The sequence below is a fragment of the Solea senegalensis genome, linkage group LG15, assembly GCF_019176455.1.
Source record: "Solea senegalensis isolate Sse05_10M linkage group LG15, IFAPA_SoseM_1, whole genome shotgun sequence".
NCBI lineage: Eukaryota > Metazoa > Chordata > Actinopteri > Pleuronectiformes > Soleidae > Solea > Solea senegalensis.
Genome location: NC_058035.1, coordinates 9,646,056 through 9,660,023, shown reverse-complemented (window position 1 = coordinate 9,660,023; position 13,968 = coordinate 9,646,056). Strand labels below are relative to the sequence as shown.

Below are 13,968 nucleotides of genomic sequence, written 5' to 3'. Positions count from 1 at the left end.
TGAGTATTTTCTGGTTTCTTTGCTCCGTAACTGAATAAATCATTAAAACTGAACCATTTTGGTTAGTGGACAAACAAAAATTTCCAGATTTGTGAAACACTATCAACATTCTCTGACATTTTATGGACCAAATGATTAATCGATTAATCGAGAAAAAGATCAATCCATTACGAAAATAATCGTCAGCTGCTGCCCTAGTGCTGTGGTTGTTGCTCCTGAATATTCCTTCTTAAAATGATGATCCGATGCCGACACAAGTCAAAGTTAAGTGCTCTTTTAAGCCAGAAAACAAAAGAAAATTGAAATATTTTGTGTCCTGGAATCACATCAGAGACCTCATCAACAATGGTTTAAAGCAGCAGAGCTATTTACATAAGCAATTTATTTACCTCCCTGCTTCCTGGAGGTGCCTTTGAGCAAAAGTGAGATTGTACTGTATCACTCACACATTGTCCCCTCTAAATCCTCACTGACACAAATACAGGAAGACGGAACGCTACTCATATACGCCGGGAAAATGCTTTGCTTTCATGACGCACAGGTGTTTTGTGACATACAGGGCATCTAAAATTAAGCCGCACATTGTATGTCAGTCACTGGAAGACCGACATCAGGTTAACTGATGTGCACAGTAATACAACATTAACTCTAGAGGTCAACCGAAATGGGTTTTTCTAGGACCAATGACTGTGCTATTATTAAGAAATCCGTGCAGCTCACGGCCAATATAAGACGCGGTTTGTTTTCGTCGATAGGTTAGGCCAGTTTTGTTTTTTCCCCGTCATCTAATAAAATATAACAGTTTAATAATAGCAATTATAACAATAAATCTAAATTTTCTTTTGAATTCTCTCCTTAGGAGTCGCCACAGCAGATCATCTGCCACCATCTTGCCTTATCCCTTGTGTCCTCTCTCGATACAAAAGACTTAAATTGATCCCCTTAAATACTTAACAACACTTATCGTCTGTCTCTCCAATCTGTTTTGGTGCCTGCACTGCAGTTTTTTAAATAAAATGATGTATAAATGTAATATTACATACATGAATTTATTATAAATTTAAGAGAAGTTTAAGAGAACAGAATCTTCTGCGTTTTTCAATTCTCGCCATTTGAAAAAATCTGATGTTTACTTGTGTGTGGCTCCTCACTCGGTCAGACAGACATTTCATCTTGCTCGCTTCCATCCGTTAACAGTTTGCTCTGCTTCTTTTTCGCCAGTTATGCCATATCTGTACCTGGCTAGGGGATGTGTGTGTGTGTGTGTGTAGTTAAGTCAAGCAATTCGTGTTTCCAGACCTCCTGATTCTGAGGATGGGGTCAGCAGCCCTGATCTTGCAAGGCTGGTTTTCCGCTCACAGACAGTATAGGGAGGGGTGGAGACAGCCAATCTCCCCCGCAAACAAGCCACCAAAATGACATTGAAGCGGTTCAAATCGAGTAAAAATCTTTAAAACCACTTTAAAACCAAGACACGATAATTTGATAATAGCAAAAGGAAGGCTACAACCAACACGTCTGTCATACCACATGTACGACCCGTAACACAAGGCCAATCACCCCCCGCTCTGCTCTCTGTAACCGACATGCTTATTCTGTGTGTGTCTCCAGCCATTGATCCACTTGCACTGATACAGGACTTAATTAAAAGAAACAAGACTCAAAGCTCAGACCTCTGATTCATTTGAAACTGGCAATTAAGTAGTCAGGAGAGAGGCGGGAGTCCTACCAACAGGAAAATTACAAATTAGCTGCAAGAATGTTGCATGGTAGCAAATACACATACTCAAATTATATTTAAAAATATGAGCTTGACTTGTTCGGGGCTTGTTTGGCTCATCTCTCTGGTCCAGTTAATCATTGCAAATAAGACAATGGGACTTAAGGGCTATGAGTTGATTGCTGGGCAAAAGTGTGCATCCTTGTTTTCACCATGGTGAATCCCCAGCCTCGGTTTGTGTCAACCACAGCGCTGCTACAATCTAGGTAATTACAGTGCAAACCAACTGGGCACCAGGCCGGACAGACAGTCTTGCTTTCTGAGGCTCACTGACTCCCTGAACGTGCTCAGAGCCTGATCAATCTCAGTTAAGGTTCAGTTCTGGATGTGTAATGATGCAGCCAGAGGCATCATTCAGAAAACACTGACAGCTCCATTTCAGAAGGCTGATATTGGAAAAGTGAAAGGGAACAAAACAGAAATGGTGAACTTTTATGAGTCAGCAGCATAAATGGGCCTTGAAGCTTCTGGATAATAACAATTCTGATGTACGCATGGTTTGTGGGTGTCAGACATCCTGTTCTCCTGTCGGCATTTCTCTGATCAGCTGCCAGGCAACAGCTTCCTTCAATGTGTCATTGTTAGGACCACTACATCTTAAAAGTCAGCTTCCTCCACTTCAACTGACATCACCATATAGTAAATGCAACTCTGGGGAGTGCCAGGCACTAAATACTGTATGTGGATATGACAATAGAAAAAAAAGTCGGACTCAAGCTAGCCTGGGTGCTCTGTGCACACGCCATAGTTCCCACCGCCAGCTTGAACCCAGAAAATAATAGAAGACAGTACACGGAGGAACAACAAGGACACCGACATGCCAACAACTAGCTGCAAGCTAAACAGGAAACCACCTGATATTATAGAAGACATAAGGGGCTGACAAACTTCATTCAATAATTAAATTCCCCAACAGTGCTTCTATACTGGGACAAGGACAGTCGTCCAACTTAATGGCATAAATGTGCATGGAAATCTACTGTCTGGCACCAAACCACCATGGAGCTACACTTTCTCTCTACACTAGCCATAATAACCTCCACACAAGGGGGATGACACAGCCCTCAAAACATACTGTTTAACCATGACCAGCAAAGCCGTTTCCCTGGTAACTAAACACCACAGTGTTTCACTAGTACTCACACTAACTCTTAAATGGATGCAGATTTCCCTCCAGCAGAGCAGAGTCCTCATCTTTCCTCTGTAGGTCAACTGGCTTTGTCAGAAGTGACTAGACCAATTTCTTAAATCACCATGACAAAAAAAAGTGTAACGAAGTCGAAAATGTCACGCTCTCTTGCCATTAACCCTGTGCACTGATCCAGCACGAACAAAGGAACTAGTCGGGAGCTTGTGTGTGGGGTTATTCCGCTGATTAAAGTGCTATTGACTGGGTTTAAGTTTGAAGGGGCCCCAATTTGGAAAGTCATTTGTACATATTATTCATCTTTCTACGCTTCTCTCCAATATCTGCATCCAATTGTGATGTTCTCTCTTGGTTAAACTGTGACCTAATGGAGCAGAATTTTGTCCTTGAAACTCCTACTGAGTTTCTAAGTGACTTGTATGCCTGCATAAATCATTTACAGAGTAATTATACTTAAAACAGTTGTTAGGGATCCTAAATGCTCCTGTTTCACATACCTTGGTGATCTTTTTGCAGAGAGCTACCCAGTGACATTGGTTTGACACTAATTGAGCACAAATTTGCCACAAACAGGGAAATGATATAACTCCAATTTCGGGGCAAAAGTTTGAACAGTAGACATTTGCAGTAATCCTTTCAGCTCTGCTGGCAGTGACATGGGAACACTAACAAGAAGCTGCTTTGCTCACCCAATTTCTCTCCAGCGAAAGGGGTGAGCCTGAGGTCGAGGGAATCCTCACATCACAAATCCTAGCATTGCTGTGAACGACTTTCCAGCCACTACTTTGCCCATTTGGAAAACAGGACTCCTTTGAACATAGTAAGTTACACTTCTAATTAGCAGTTGCTGCCTTTGACTGCTACACCAGTTTCTTCTCTCCCCCTCTTCTCCCTCCCTTTCACTGCACAATTGGGATTGATGGAACTGTCAGATTCAACACACTACTTTGTTTTCAATGCAATAAAGCAGCACCAAGTAGACAAGTGAGAGTATTTTTGGGACATGGGACAGTTTGGCACGGGAATTTACAGCTGTGTCATATCCACTTGAGTTTCCCTAGACATGTATATCTGTAGCTCAGAGATATTTTAATGACAGGATTACATCTAAATAAAAGGGGCTTTTATACACACACATATTGTAGGTTCTATTAAAACCAAACAAGGTGGAATCAGCAAGGATAATAAATGTCTAATAAATATGTGTGAGGAGTAGGAATGAAGTGATTCAACAAATACATAATTCAGCTCAGACCAGGGTTCAGTTCACACTTTTCTTTGTTGAATTATAATGACAGTTTTGTGATTTGCATGAATTATAATTTTGATTATTAAATGTATAAGTAAAGAAATGGCAGCAGGCCATACTATCACAGTTCCATCACCATCTATCATTTCAGAATCATTAAACCCCACACAAGGAGCGTTTTTGTTACACAACCATTAACCACGCCATGGTATGGTCTGAAATTGTAAACCCTAACTCTGGCTTGTGTGTGTCGCAGGGTGCGTGGGGCCAGATGGTGATAGCTGTGTCAGCAATTCTAACAGCATGACACCATACTGGCACAATGCACCGTAGCCCACCAAAAAAAAAAGGAATCCAAAGTGATTCCTTCTCAAGAAATCTCTTGTAGATTTCGCTTATTTTTTTAGATTACCGGTACACTTGTCCAGATGCGACTGATTCCCTGACCTCTCGAAACTTTGACCTAGCCATATAATATGTGCATTAAATTAATGAGTCCAGGAGTGTAAGGGCTTTCATGTGAAGTAAAACCAGAGGGTCTTTCAACCACTTTCTGCAACATTACTCTATGGCTCATTACTCTGGGTCTTTTGCTGCGTTCGGGAACTGACAAACTCAAAACTGCACCATGCAAAGTCATGCACAGGATATCCTGAACCTATCCTGAATCTTTCACAAAACTCGAGTTAACAGTTCGTAAATATGAATGAGGAACATTTGTCTTGTGAGGATGAATGTTACATAGAAAGCCATCTAGACTTATTGACTCATTTTGTTCCTCCATTGTGACTTGGTTGTAAATGTGTTTTTTGTAATAACACCAATATGGCTAGAACATACAGTATCTAAACAGCATAGTTAAAGAGGATATCTGTACAAACTTCATTCCCACTGATCAAAAATGTATTTAATCCTGCGTTTAAACATTTTTTTCCACCAGTAAGAAAGTGTTAAATCGGTATTCACTCCAAGGTCAAATGACTCTGCAGTGCAGATGGGTTTTAATGTGCTTCTGCTCAGATCTGCATCATTGGAAACGCAAGATCTGGGTGAAAACGCTCTATTTTTACCAGCGATGCATCATTTCTGGTGCAACGCTACGACGTGGACTCCTCTTGTGGCCGTAAATAGTTATCGTATTTTTAGCCATCCTGATTTTTTTAAAACTTGAGACATCACTCAAAATCACCACCAAAACATGATCACTGTGAACCAAAAGCATAATTTGGTGTTTCTTTCACTTTGTTGTTTTCAGTAACATCACAAATCACGCACAAACGGGAGACACAAACACCACAGGGCAGAGCAACCACTGGCAAAGGGAATGGTGTTACTCACCTTTTTTTTAGCGGCTTCACTTGGGTTTAAAAATCCCAGGTATACACAGTGTGAAAGAGGTTATTACTGGCAACAGATTTACAATACTTTCACAATTGCAAATAAACTGAAATATGTGTTTGTGCGTATTAATAAAATCAGGAGTCACCCATAACTGTCCCACCTTCTTAAATGGATGTGTGCATGGCTGACCATCCATCATACAAGCTAAATCTGCCCAGTCTATAATTAACATCTATTTGAACACTACATTGCAGCAAATGTGTTTGGCTGTCACAATAATGAGCCTAATCCCCTAATCTGATAATGGTATGAAAGGCAGGGCTGCTGATAACCTTCAGGTTGTAGTGGCAGCCTCACCTGCCCACCTAACAGAGGACACAACCAGCTAGATGTCCCAGAAATGAGGAGGTAACCAAGCGTTGCGGCCATCCATCATCACATTACACACATTGGCCTAGTTTAATGTCCTTTGCAGACTTGACTGGAGGCATGCTGGGCCACACGGAAACATGGGAAGCAGCTAATTAGTCTATGCCAACAGCGGAGGTTCACCAGTTGTTTACCACACCAAGGGTGAAATCCCTTTCAGAGTGTTAATGAGGACTTCGTCCATCACAATGGCCTCATCCATAACGACGACACTGCATCTCCATAACGACCCGCCGATTACAGACAAATGTGGCTCCTTAATCGAAGCATGAAAACAACAACTGTACATTCAGACAGTGGGTTGGATGGGAGGATGTGGCTGAGTGAATACGGTGCACTACCTTCAGTGAGGTTGTAAGGTTTTCACCTTCCAGGAAAGTTCTTTTTGACCAAAGGGCAAATAACTGGTGAGTGTGAGAAAGGTTACTGTGTGGAGCAGGTGCTGTAGTGTGATGCACTCAGACAGCTGAGGAAAATTAGAAGAGGGAAGCACACGGGGGAATACAGGACACGCACTAGCATATGTCTGGAGGTGTAAAACGGAAAAGAAAAGGTAGGGTTTTTTTTTTTCTTTCTGTCAATGAAATGGTGGAAAAATAACACTAAATTCACAGCTGTTGACGGGGCACGTGTAAAAAAAATAATGACCCAGTTTAATCAGTGGCATGGTGGAAACACTGCCGGAATTGTATCGGTTCTGCTGAACCCTATCTCATCTCAAATATCTACTCAAACATTTCACTGAGCAGTCAAACTATGATGATTGAAAAGGAATTATAGAAATGTCAGGATTCAGGAAAAACAAACCACAGCAGACTTTTAAAAGTAGACTCCATCATGCTGTTCAACACATTAACATTCCATCTCTTGAAACACTTGCTGCTCATTACTACGTTATTAATGAGTGTCACAGCTCGCATGATCCCATCACATTTTGCTAAACATGCACACACTGTATGCACACACAGAAAGAGAGAGGTGTCAGTCACAATGTCATCATGACTGATGATTACTCTGGCTATCGCTTGCCAGGTTGATTGCCAACTAATCAGAGAAACACACCCATTACATGTTACATTACATTACATTACAGGTCATTTAGCAGACGCTTTTATCCAAAGCAACTTACAAAAGTGCATTTAAACATTTGGGTACAAATAAGAGCTAGAAGTAAGTAAGAGCTTCAAGTAGATCAAACTATGAAGTGCTAGTCATAAGTGCGATATACAATTCTGTCGTCTTAGTCGAGGTAGAGTCGGAAGAAGTGTGTTTTTAGTCGGCGGCGGAAGATGTGGAGGCTTTCAGCTGTCCGGATGTCGATGGGGAGATCGTTCCACCATTTGGGAGCGAGGACAGTGAACAGTCTTGAGTTCTGAGAGTGCCTCTGCGATCCTCTCAGTGAGGGGGCAGCGAGCCGGTTTGTCGATGCAGAGCGGAGTGGGCGGGCTGGGGTGTAGGTTTTGACCATGTCCTGGATGTAGGCTGGACCAGATCCGTTTGTAGCATGGAACGCAAGCACTAGAGTCTTGAAGCGGATGCGAGCAGCTACAGGAAGCCAGTGAAGGGAGCGGAGGAGCGGTGTATTGTGGGACCCATTAAAGTCATCAGCATTTAGTCTCTGATGACACATTTTAGGGATGCATTCTTTCATGGTCCACGAGTTCTGACCAAGCACTCACTGGACTAGTTTCAAACACTATATCCCTGCACTCCCCACAAAAAAATATTTAGTCTTTGTGTTTTTATTGATAATGATAAATGAGATGAACTGCATGTTACATTATGCAAAATCCATAACTCACCCTTGAGTGAGCACTGGTGACAATATAAAACCCATAAAGGTCCAGTATGTGACATGTAGGAGGGTTTATTGGCAGGAATGAAATGTTCTACCTATATGTATGTTGTATTTGTATAATCTCTTAAAATAAGTAATTTGTATTTGAAGCCTCTGAATAAGTCTTTCATATGTACTTTAGGCATTTGGCTTGTTTCAGTCCTGTAAACAAACATGCATTTTGCGTTTTGAAGCAGAAGCTTAATACGCAGTAGAAGAAGAATGGCATACTTTCTAGAATGCAAAGGCCACAGTTCCCTGACAACTTCGGGAATGGGAGTGGTGAGTGGATGTTTGAAGTCTCATCATTTAATGCCACTAATTCTTGGAGACTGTACCTTTAAGAAGGTTCTTTCTTGACCAAATTGCAACTTTGTTTCTGAAGGAAGAACTCACTATACTTGATAAAAGTTTTAGATACAGACAACGATGAGACATTTCTGTAATGCAATTCAGTCAATCAAGTTTACTTTTATGATGTCTGGTGCAGTAACTACATTACATTACATTGGCCCTTTGACCTGTAGAATGTTTTGCATTTATTTCCCTGTTTTAAAAGAACAACTAGTAATTAGGAATATTGTTGTCAAATATATTTCTATGTATTTGCACAGTGCAAATGCTTAATGGTTGTAGGTTTCCTTCAAGTCCACCTTTAAACTTCAAATTCAAACAACAAAGAACTACACAGAAGTTATCATCTACTTTGCTGCCAACACAGATGCAAATTATGACCTATTTTCAAGTAAACCAATCACAACAGCAGCATCATAAACACATACAGTGTCGCAGCCTTGACAAAATTTGGATTTAGATGCTGAACTCGTTCAGAAGGGCAGGTGTTATCATTTTGCACCTGATAAAGAATACTGGTGGTTTCTCCTTCAGTTCCTGAACATTTTTCTCTAAGTCTTCCATCTAAAACTAAAATAAACAGAGAGAGAGTCATTCAGTCATTGGCAGATTCAATCTGCACTGCCATCAAGAACAGCAAAGAACAGCCTCTGGAGGGCACAAGACTATTGGAATGTTTCGCAATTGGCAGCGCCACCTCGATCTGGGGAAACAGCTGATTTTCCAGACCACATTGCAGCCACTCAGGCTCTGCCCAGACATTGTTTTAACACCTGAAACAATGACGCAATGGGTAATGCTGGAACTTACCATCCCCTGGGAAGACAGGATTGAGGAGGCAAACGAGTGGAAAAGGACAAAATATGTCGAGCTTGCGGGGCCGACTGCCGGAGGAATGGCTAGAAAGCCCATTGCCTGGGGAAGTTGGCTGCAGGGGAACCACCAGCCGCTAACAAACATGGTCACTCACAGTCCTTGGCATGAGAAGACAGGCAAAAATAACAGCCACAAAAAACATCCTGGATGCAGCGGAAAAGGCCTGCCAGGTGGATGTGGATCAAGGAGAATGAGATCCATGTGTGAACACAAGTCATTGACTGATCACCCCTGGCTAGGTCACTTGGGTGAGGGCATCTGCTGATTAAAGACCTGAAACACCCAGTGACCCCGGGTTCATGCCCTGATGACGTTTTCATGCAGCACCAAAATGTGTATTCTAGAACTAAATTAATAGCAGGGGTCTTAATACAACATAATATACTGTCATTCCCAAAAATGTTCATCTTTTTTTGTGATATTATTTGCGTCATTTACTATGAAACACTTCATAAAGCAGTTTATGAAGGCTGGTTGCCTTCAAATGCACCCAAATTAGTCAATACTGTATGCTAATGTGGCATGGTATGTGAGCTGAATGGAAAATACGTGCCACAAATCAATCATTTGTGTAACTTTACCTTTGACTGACTGAAATTCTATCATATCACTTTGCCTCATATAACCTTGCAAGAGCATATGAAACCCCACAGGAAAACACAAATCAATTTTCTTACCCACTAAAGAAAACCCACTAGATTGCACTTCATGCCTATTAAAATTGCCTTGTACAGATAGTAATCGAATAATAGTGAAAAGATGGAATGGAACAGCTGTGCTGAACAAAGATTATTAGGATTTGGCGGAGGTATCAAACACCATCTGATAAAATCTGAGGATAGACCTGCAGGTCGTCATCATAAACCTCTAATGTCATGAGCAGTCAGCTTGGCTTTTATGTTGAAATGAGAAGTCAACTCATCTGTCAATCACCACACTCCAGAGTGAAGAATGAAATCGTTAATTGGGCACAAATTCCACTCATCATTTCATGTCAAATCTCGGTCATACATGTAAATGTGAGATTACGAATGGAGTCACAAACCAGGTTGCTCATTTTAACCCTTCTTTTACCAAGGCTGTCGTCGCCGACTTCTCATTACAGTAACTCCTAGACCGTGGGTGATATCTAGAAATTTCAAAAACTATGGACTGGCCATCTGTCCAGGGTGTACCCCACATTTCACCCTATGTCAGCTGAGATTGGCACGGCACCCACCGTGACCCTCATGTGGAGGAAAAAGTGGTAGAAGATGGATGGATACCAACCAGAAAGCAGAGAAATAGAGCATTGCACCCATATACTTGTCAATACGGTAGCATATTTCTAACATAACAGCCAGATGTCAAAAGTGAAAGTTACTAGTTATTTTTTGACAATTCAACAGCCATAAAGTCAAAATAAATCCAGGCGGCCTGATTATCATGATGGTCATAAGAGGGTTAAAGAAGAGATTACATTAATGAAACTGCCTGTGTGGAGGGGTTTATCAATCAATCAATCAATCAACTATCTTATCACCTTTAACAGACAGCAGCCCCAAGCAGGCAGTCACTCTCTTTTCACACTAATCCATACAACTTTAACGGTGAGCCCGTCAAAGCAGGAGAAATAAATTAGTTGACTCCAACACTGATTGGATTTAAAGCCAGGAGTGGGATTTGAACTCATGGCCACAGGTGGCTAAAACCACCGTCTGCTCAGCTTTGGCGAACATGTTGGTTGAAACAGCAATAAATGTTTTGGGTTTTTTTTTTAAAAACGTGATGTCTATTTTACTCCCAAGTTCACAGTGAGTTTTAGAGAATGCAGTGAAATGACTCCCTTTACTCATACTACAAATCCCTGAACAACAATTTATTCACAATGACTCAATTCTTCTGCCACGGTTGCATTTAACATGCCATCTGACTCAACAATAATCTGGTGCAGGTTAAACGAGCACCTCTGGAGCCCACAGTCTGCCGTGCATCCCAGAGGAGACGACCCCTCGAGACAAACAGCAGTCATCATACACCTGAAAACTTGGCTCAAAATAGCATATTTGTGTCTTTAGAGGATCCTACCCTGCTTACAGACACAAAATGCTTAATGACACGTCGTTAGCGTGTGCCCCACTGCAGTGTTTAAGACACCAGTCTAGAAACAGAGTTTACACACTGCAGTGAGGGACTCGCAAATGAATATAAAGACTTGGCTGTCACACCGTAACAGGCCTGAGTTAGAAGCTGCAGCAGCGCTTCAACGGACAAAGACACAGTGTGACGGGAAAACAAAACTACAACCTGAGCAGACTGACACGAAATGAAAAACCTCTTAGCGCAAACTCTGCAGACATACAACCCGCCCCCCAACCCCCCCATAAATCACATGAGGTTTGAATAGGCAGAGTTATTTTAGAAGAAGGGGAGAATATTTATTCTCCATGGGGGGTTAATGTTTCCTGTTATGACAGTTCACGGTAGGCAACAGCAATGGGGGCCACAGTGGAGCATGTGTGTCTATTCTGACCAGCTGCTTCACCTCAAGACGGGGAAACAGTATGTTTGGTTTCACAAGCCCTGCTGCAAGTGTTTGCATATGGGAGGAGTAAGAAAAGAAAAAACAAGCAAAAGAGGGGAAAAGAAAAGGTGAGCGGAAGACAAACAGAGCAAGGAAAATAAAGGCGTGAAGGGATGGAGCAGCGCGGCACAGCAGTGTTTCTTGCTACAACGCACAGGTTATGCTATCCTGGGTAGCAGTTACTTCCTCATTCTTTCATGGCCAGGTCTGTCCTGTGATTTACCTCCCTCCTCAGGCAGCTGCTGATAAGGCTCAGATTTTCAGCTGCCCAAGGCACGAGCGAGTGAAATGTGCAACTACTGCACTATAACAACAATTTTTAAACCCTGTTACCATCCTGTCATTGTGAGCATTTCTGCTACTGCATCTATTACTACGCGGGCAAGAACATGGATTAGCTTGCAGGAAAACCCAGGATCACCCCACCACTGAATGGGGAAACACCCACAGGGAGGGAGGGAGGGAGGGAGGGAGGTTATAGCAGGCTGGCTGGAGAGTGTGACATCATCCAAGTGTGGGTTTTCCATGTTTCTGTAAAGTCTCATTCATATGTATGTGTGTGTGTGTACTTTTATGTATTGCTTCGTAAGGAACATTTTGAACGTTAAACCTGAGACACCAGGACAGTTTGGGAAAGTGAGGGCACATTTTGGCCAGTCCTTCTGTCACACAGTAAAGGGGCTATTTATGGGTTAAGACCTGATTTAAGGGTTGGAATTAGGTTATGGTGAGGGCTAGGCATTCAGTTGTAACGTTAAGGTTATTTCGTAAAGCATTTTGTAACCTTGTTTTGAAAAGTGATACATTATTAGCCATTATTATTTGGTAAGGGGCTCGGAAATGCATTATGCCTTCACAATGATAGCTGTGCAAAAATATGTGTGTGTGCACACAAGTGTAGTTTTCCTTTCTCCACTCTGCCGGGCATACTTCCATTATTCTGCTGCAACACACACACACAGACTATGTAGAGGGATGAGGGGAATCATCGGTCATGGACTGGCAACTAAAGCTTCCTGCAGCCAAAAAAAACCCGCCCTGCTCACAATTAACATGTTTAATGCAACGGCATAAAAATATAAAGACACCCATCGCCATCCGACAGCAGCCGAACCAACACCAATGTCTACTGCAGAAAACGTCCCAACACCTATGGTGGGATCGCGTTCATATTGACACACAGTCCTATGAGCAGCCTTTTCTGGACGGTAAAAAAAAAACCTACAAAGTTGAAGGACGCAGGAGAAACGAGGCTTTATGAGGAGGCGGCTGAGTGTCGGACTCGAACGGCTGCTTTACAGTAAACGTCTGGGGGGTGTAGATGGGCTTCTCAGCAAGCTCTCCAAAAAAAAAACTGCATTGCCACTGTTAAAGATTCACGTCCCAGCGTGGATTACAACACCGACACGACACCACGTTGAGATACATATCATGACTCATCCTGTACTTCACCTTTACGCGAGGGGCGATCTCAAGAACAAGACATGAACGGAAAAATCTTGAGGCTAGTTAGCTCTACTTCCTTAGCCAGCGCAGCCGCCGCTTTGCCTCCCGTTCCTGCCAGACTGCCCGGTCCTACACCTCCTCCCTGAGCGCACGCACGTCCTGGGACTTACCGGTCGTATGTGCTGATGGTGTCGCTGTGAAGAGACAACAAGTGCGGGGAGGCTGCTGGCCACCGCTCCGCTGCTCCGGGACAACAGGAGTATCGATCTGCACACTTTCACAGCCATCTCTGTAGTGAAACCTCGCCGGAAAGGAGACTGCTGCGGGCGGGCGGACAGAGACGCACCGAAGGGAAGAGGGAGGGTGGTGGGCGGGTTGCGGGGCTGGACTACACGGCTTCATACACATGCCCAGTGTTGCACCAGTATGATATGCATAGATCAGACGCCTCTGTGCGGGCTACTCCTAAACAAATAGACACAGACTGTATTTGATATCTATGAAAGGAACACCTATCACTGAGTTCCTCCATTTAATTAACCAGAGCTGAACTTACATGCAGGCTACTCATCTGACAGTACACACACAGGCTCTGATATAGAGCTGTGATATCAATCATTTAATAAAGAAAAGATTCACACAAAGTACTTCACATTATTATGGAGATTATTCATGGAGATTGTCAAATGTATGTTTGAGTCTTTAGTGTCTACTGTTGTTTACCTTTTATTTACATGTACTGTATATGTTCTACTGGAGAAGTAGGTGGTTTTGTTATACACGATTTGACAAAAGAAAGCACTTTGAGATGCCACTATACATGCTAAGGAGAAAGAGAAAGAAAATATCAACCTTAAATAATAATCATGTGATTCTCTCTCCTCTACAATCTATGTCACAGTATATATTATGTGAAAGACACTAGCGGTGAAGTTACAGGAGATTT

The 13,968-nt window shown here is 42.4% G+C and overlaps 1 protein-coding gene across 2 annotated transcripts in view; it reads right to left on the bottom strand.

Annotated features, from left to right (window-relative positions):
- Nucleotides 1-13,367, bottom strand: part of mcu (mitochondrial calcium uniporter) — a 51,315-nt gene extending 37,948 nt beyond the window's left edge. For both annotated transcript variants that reach the window (XM_044046047.1, XM_044046048.1), the window contains exon 1: nt 13,193-13,367. In XM_044046047.1, coding sequence (XP_043901982.1) covers nt 13,193-13,309 — 117 coding nt within the window. In that variant the 5' untranslated portion in view covers nt 13,310-13,367. The remainder of the gene's footprint in view (nt 1-13,192) is intronic.
- Nucleotides 13,368-13,968: the final 601 nt, after the last annotated feature.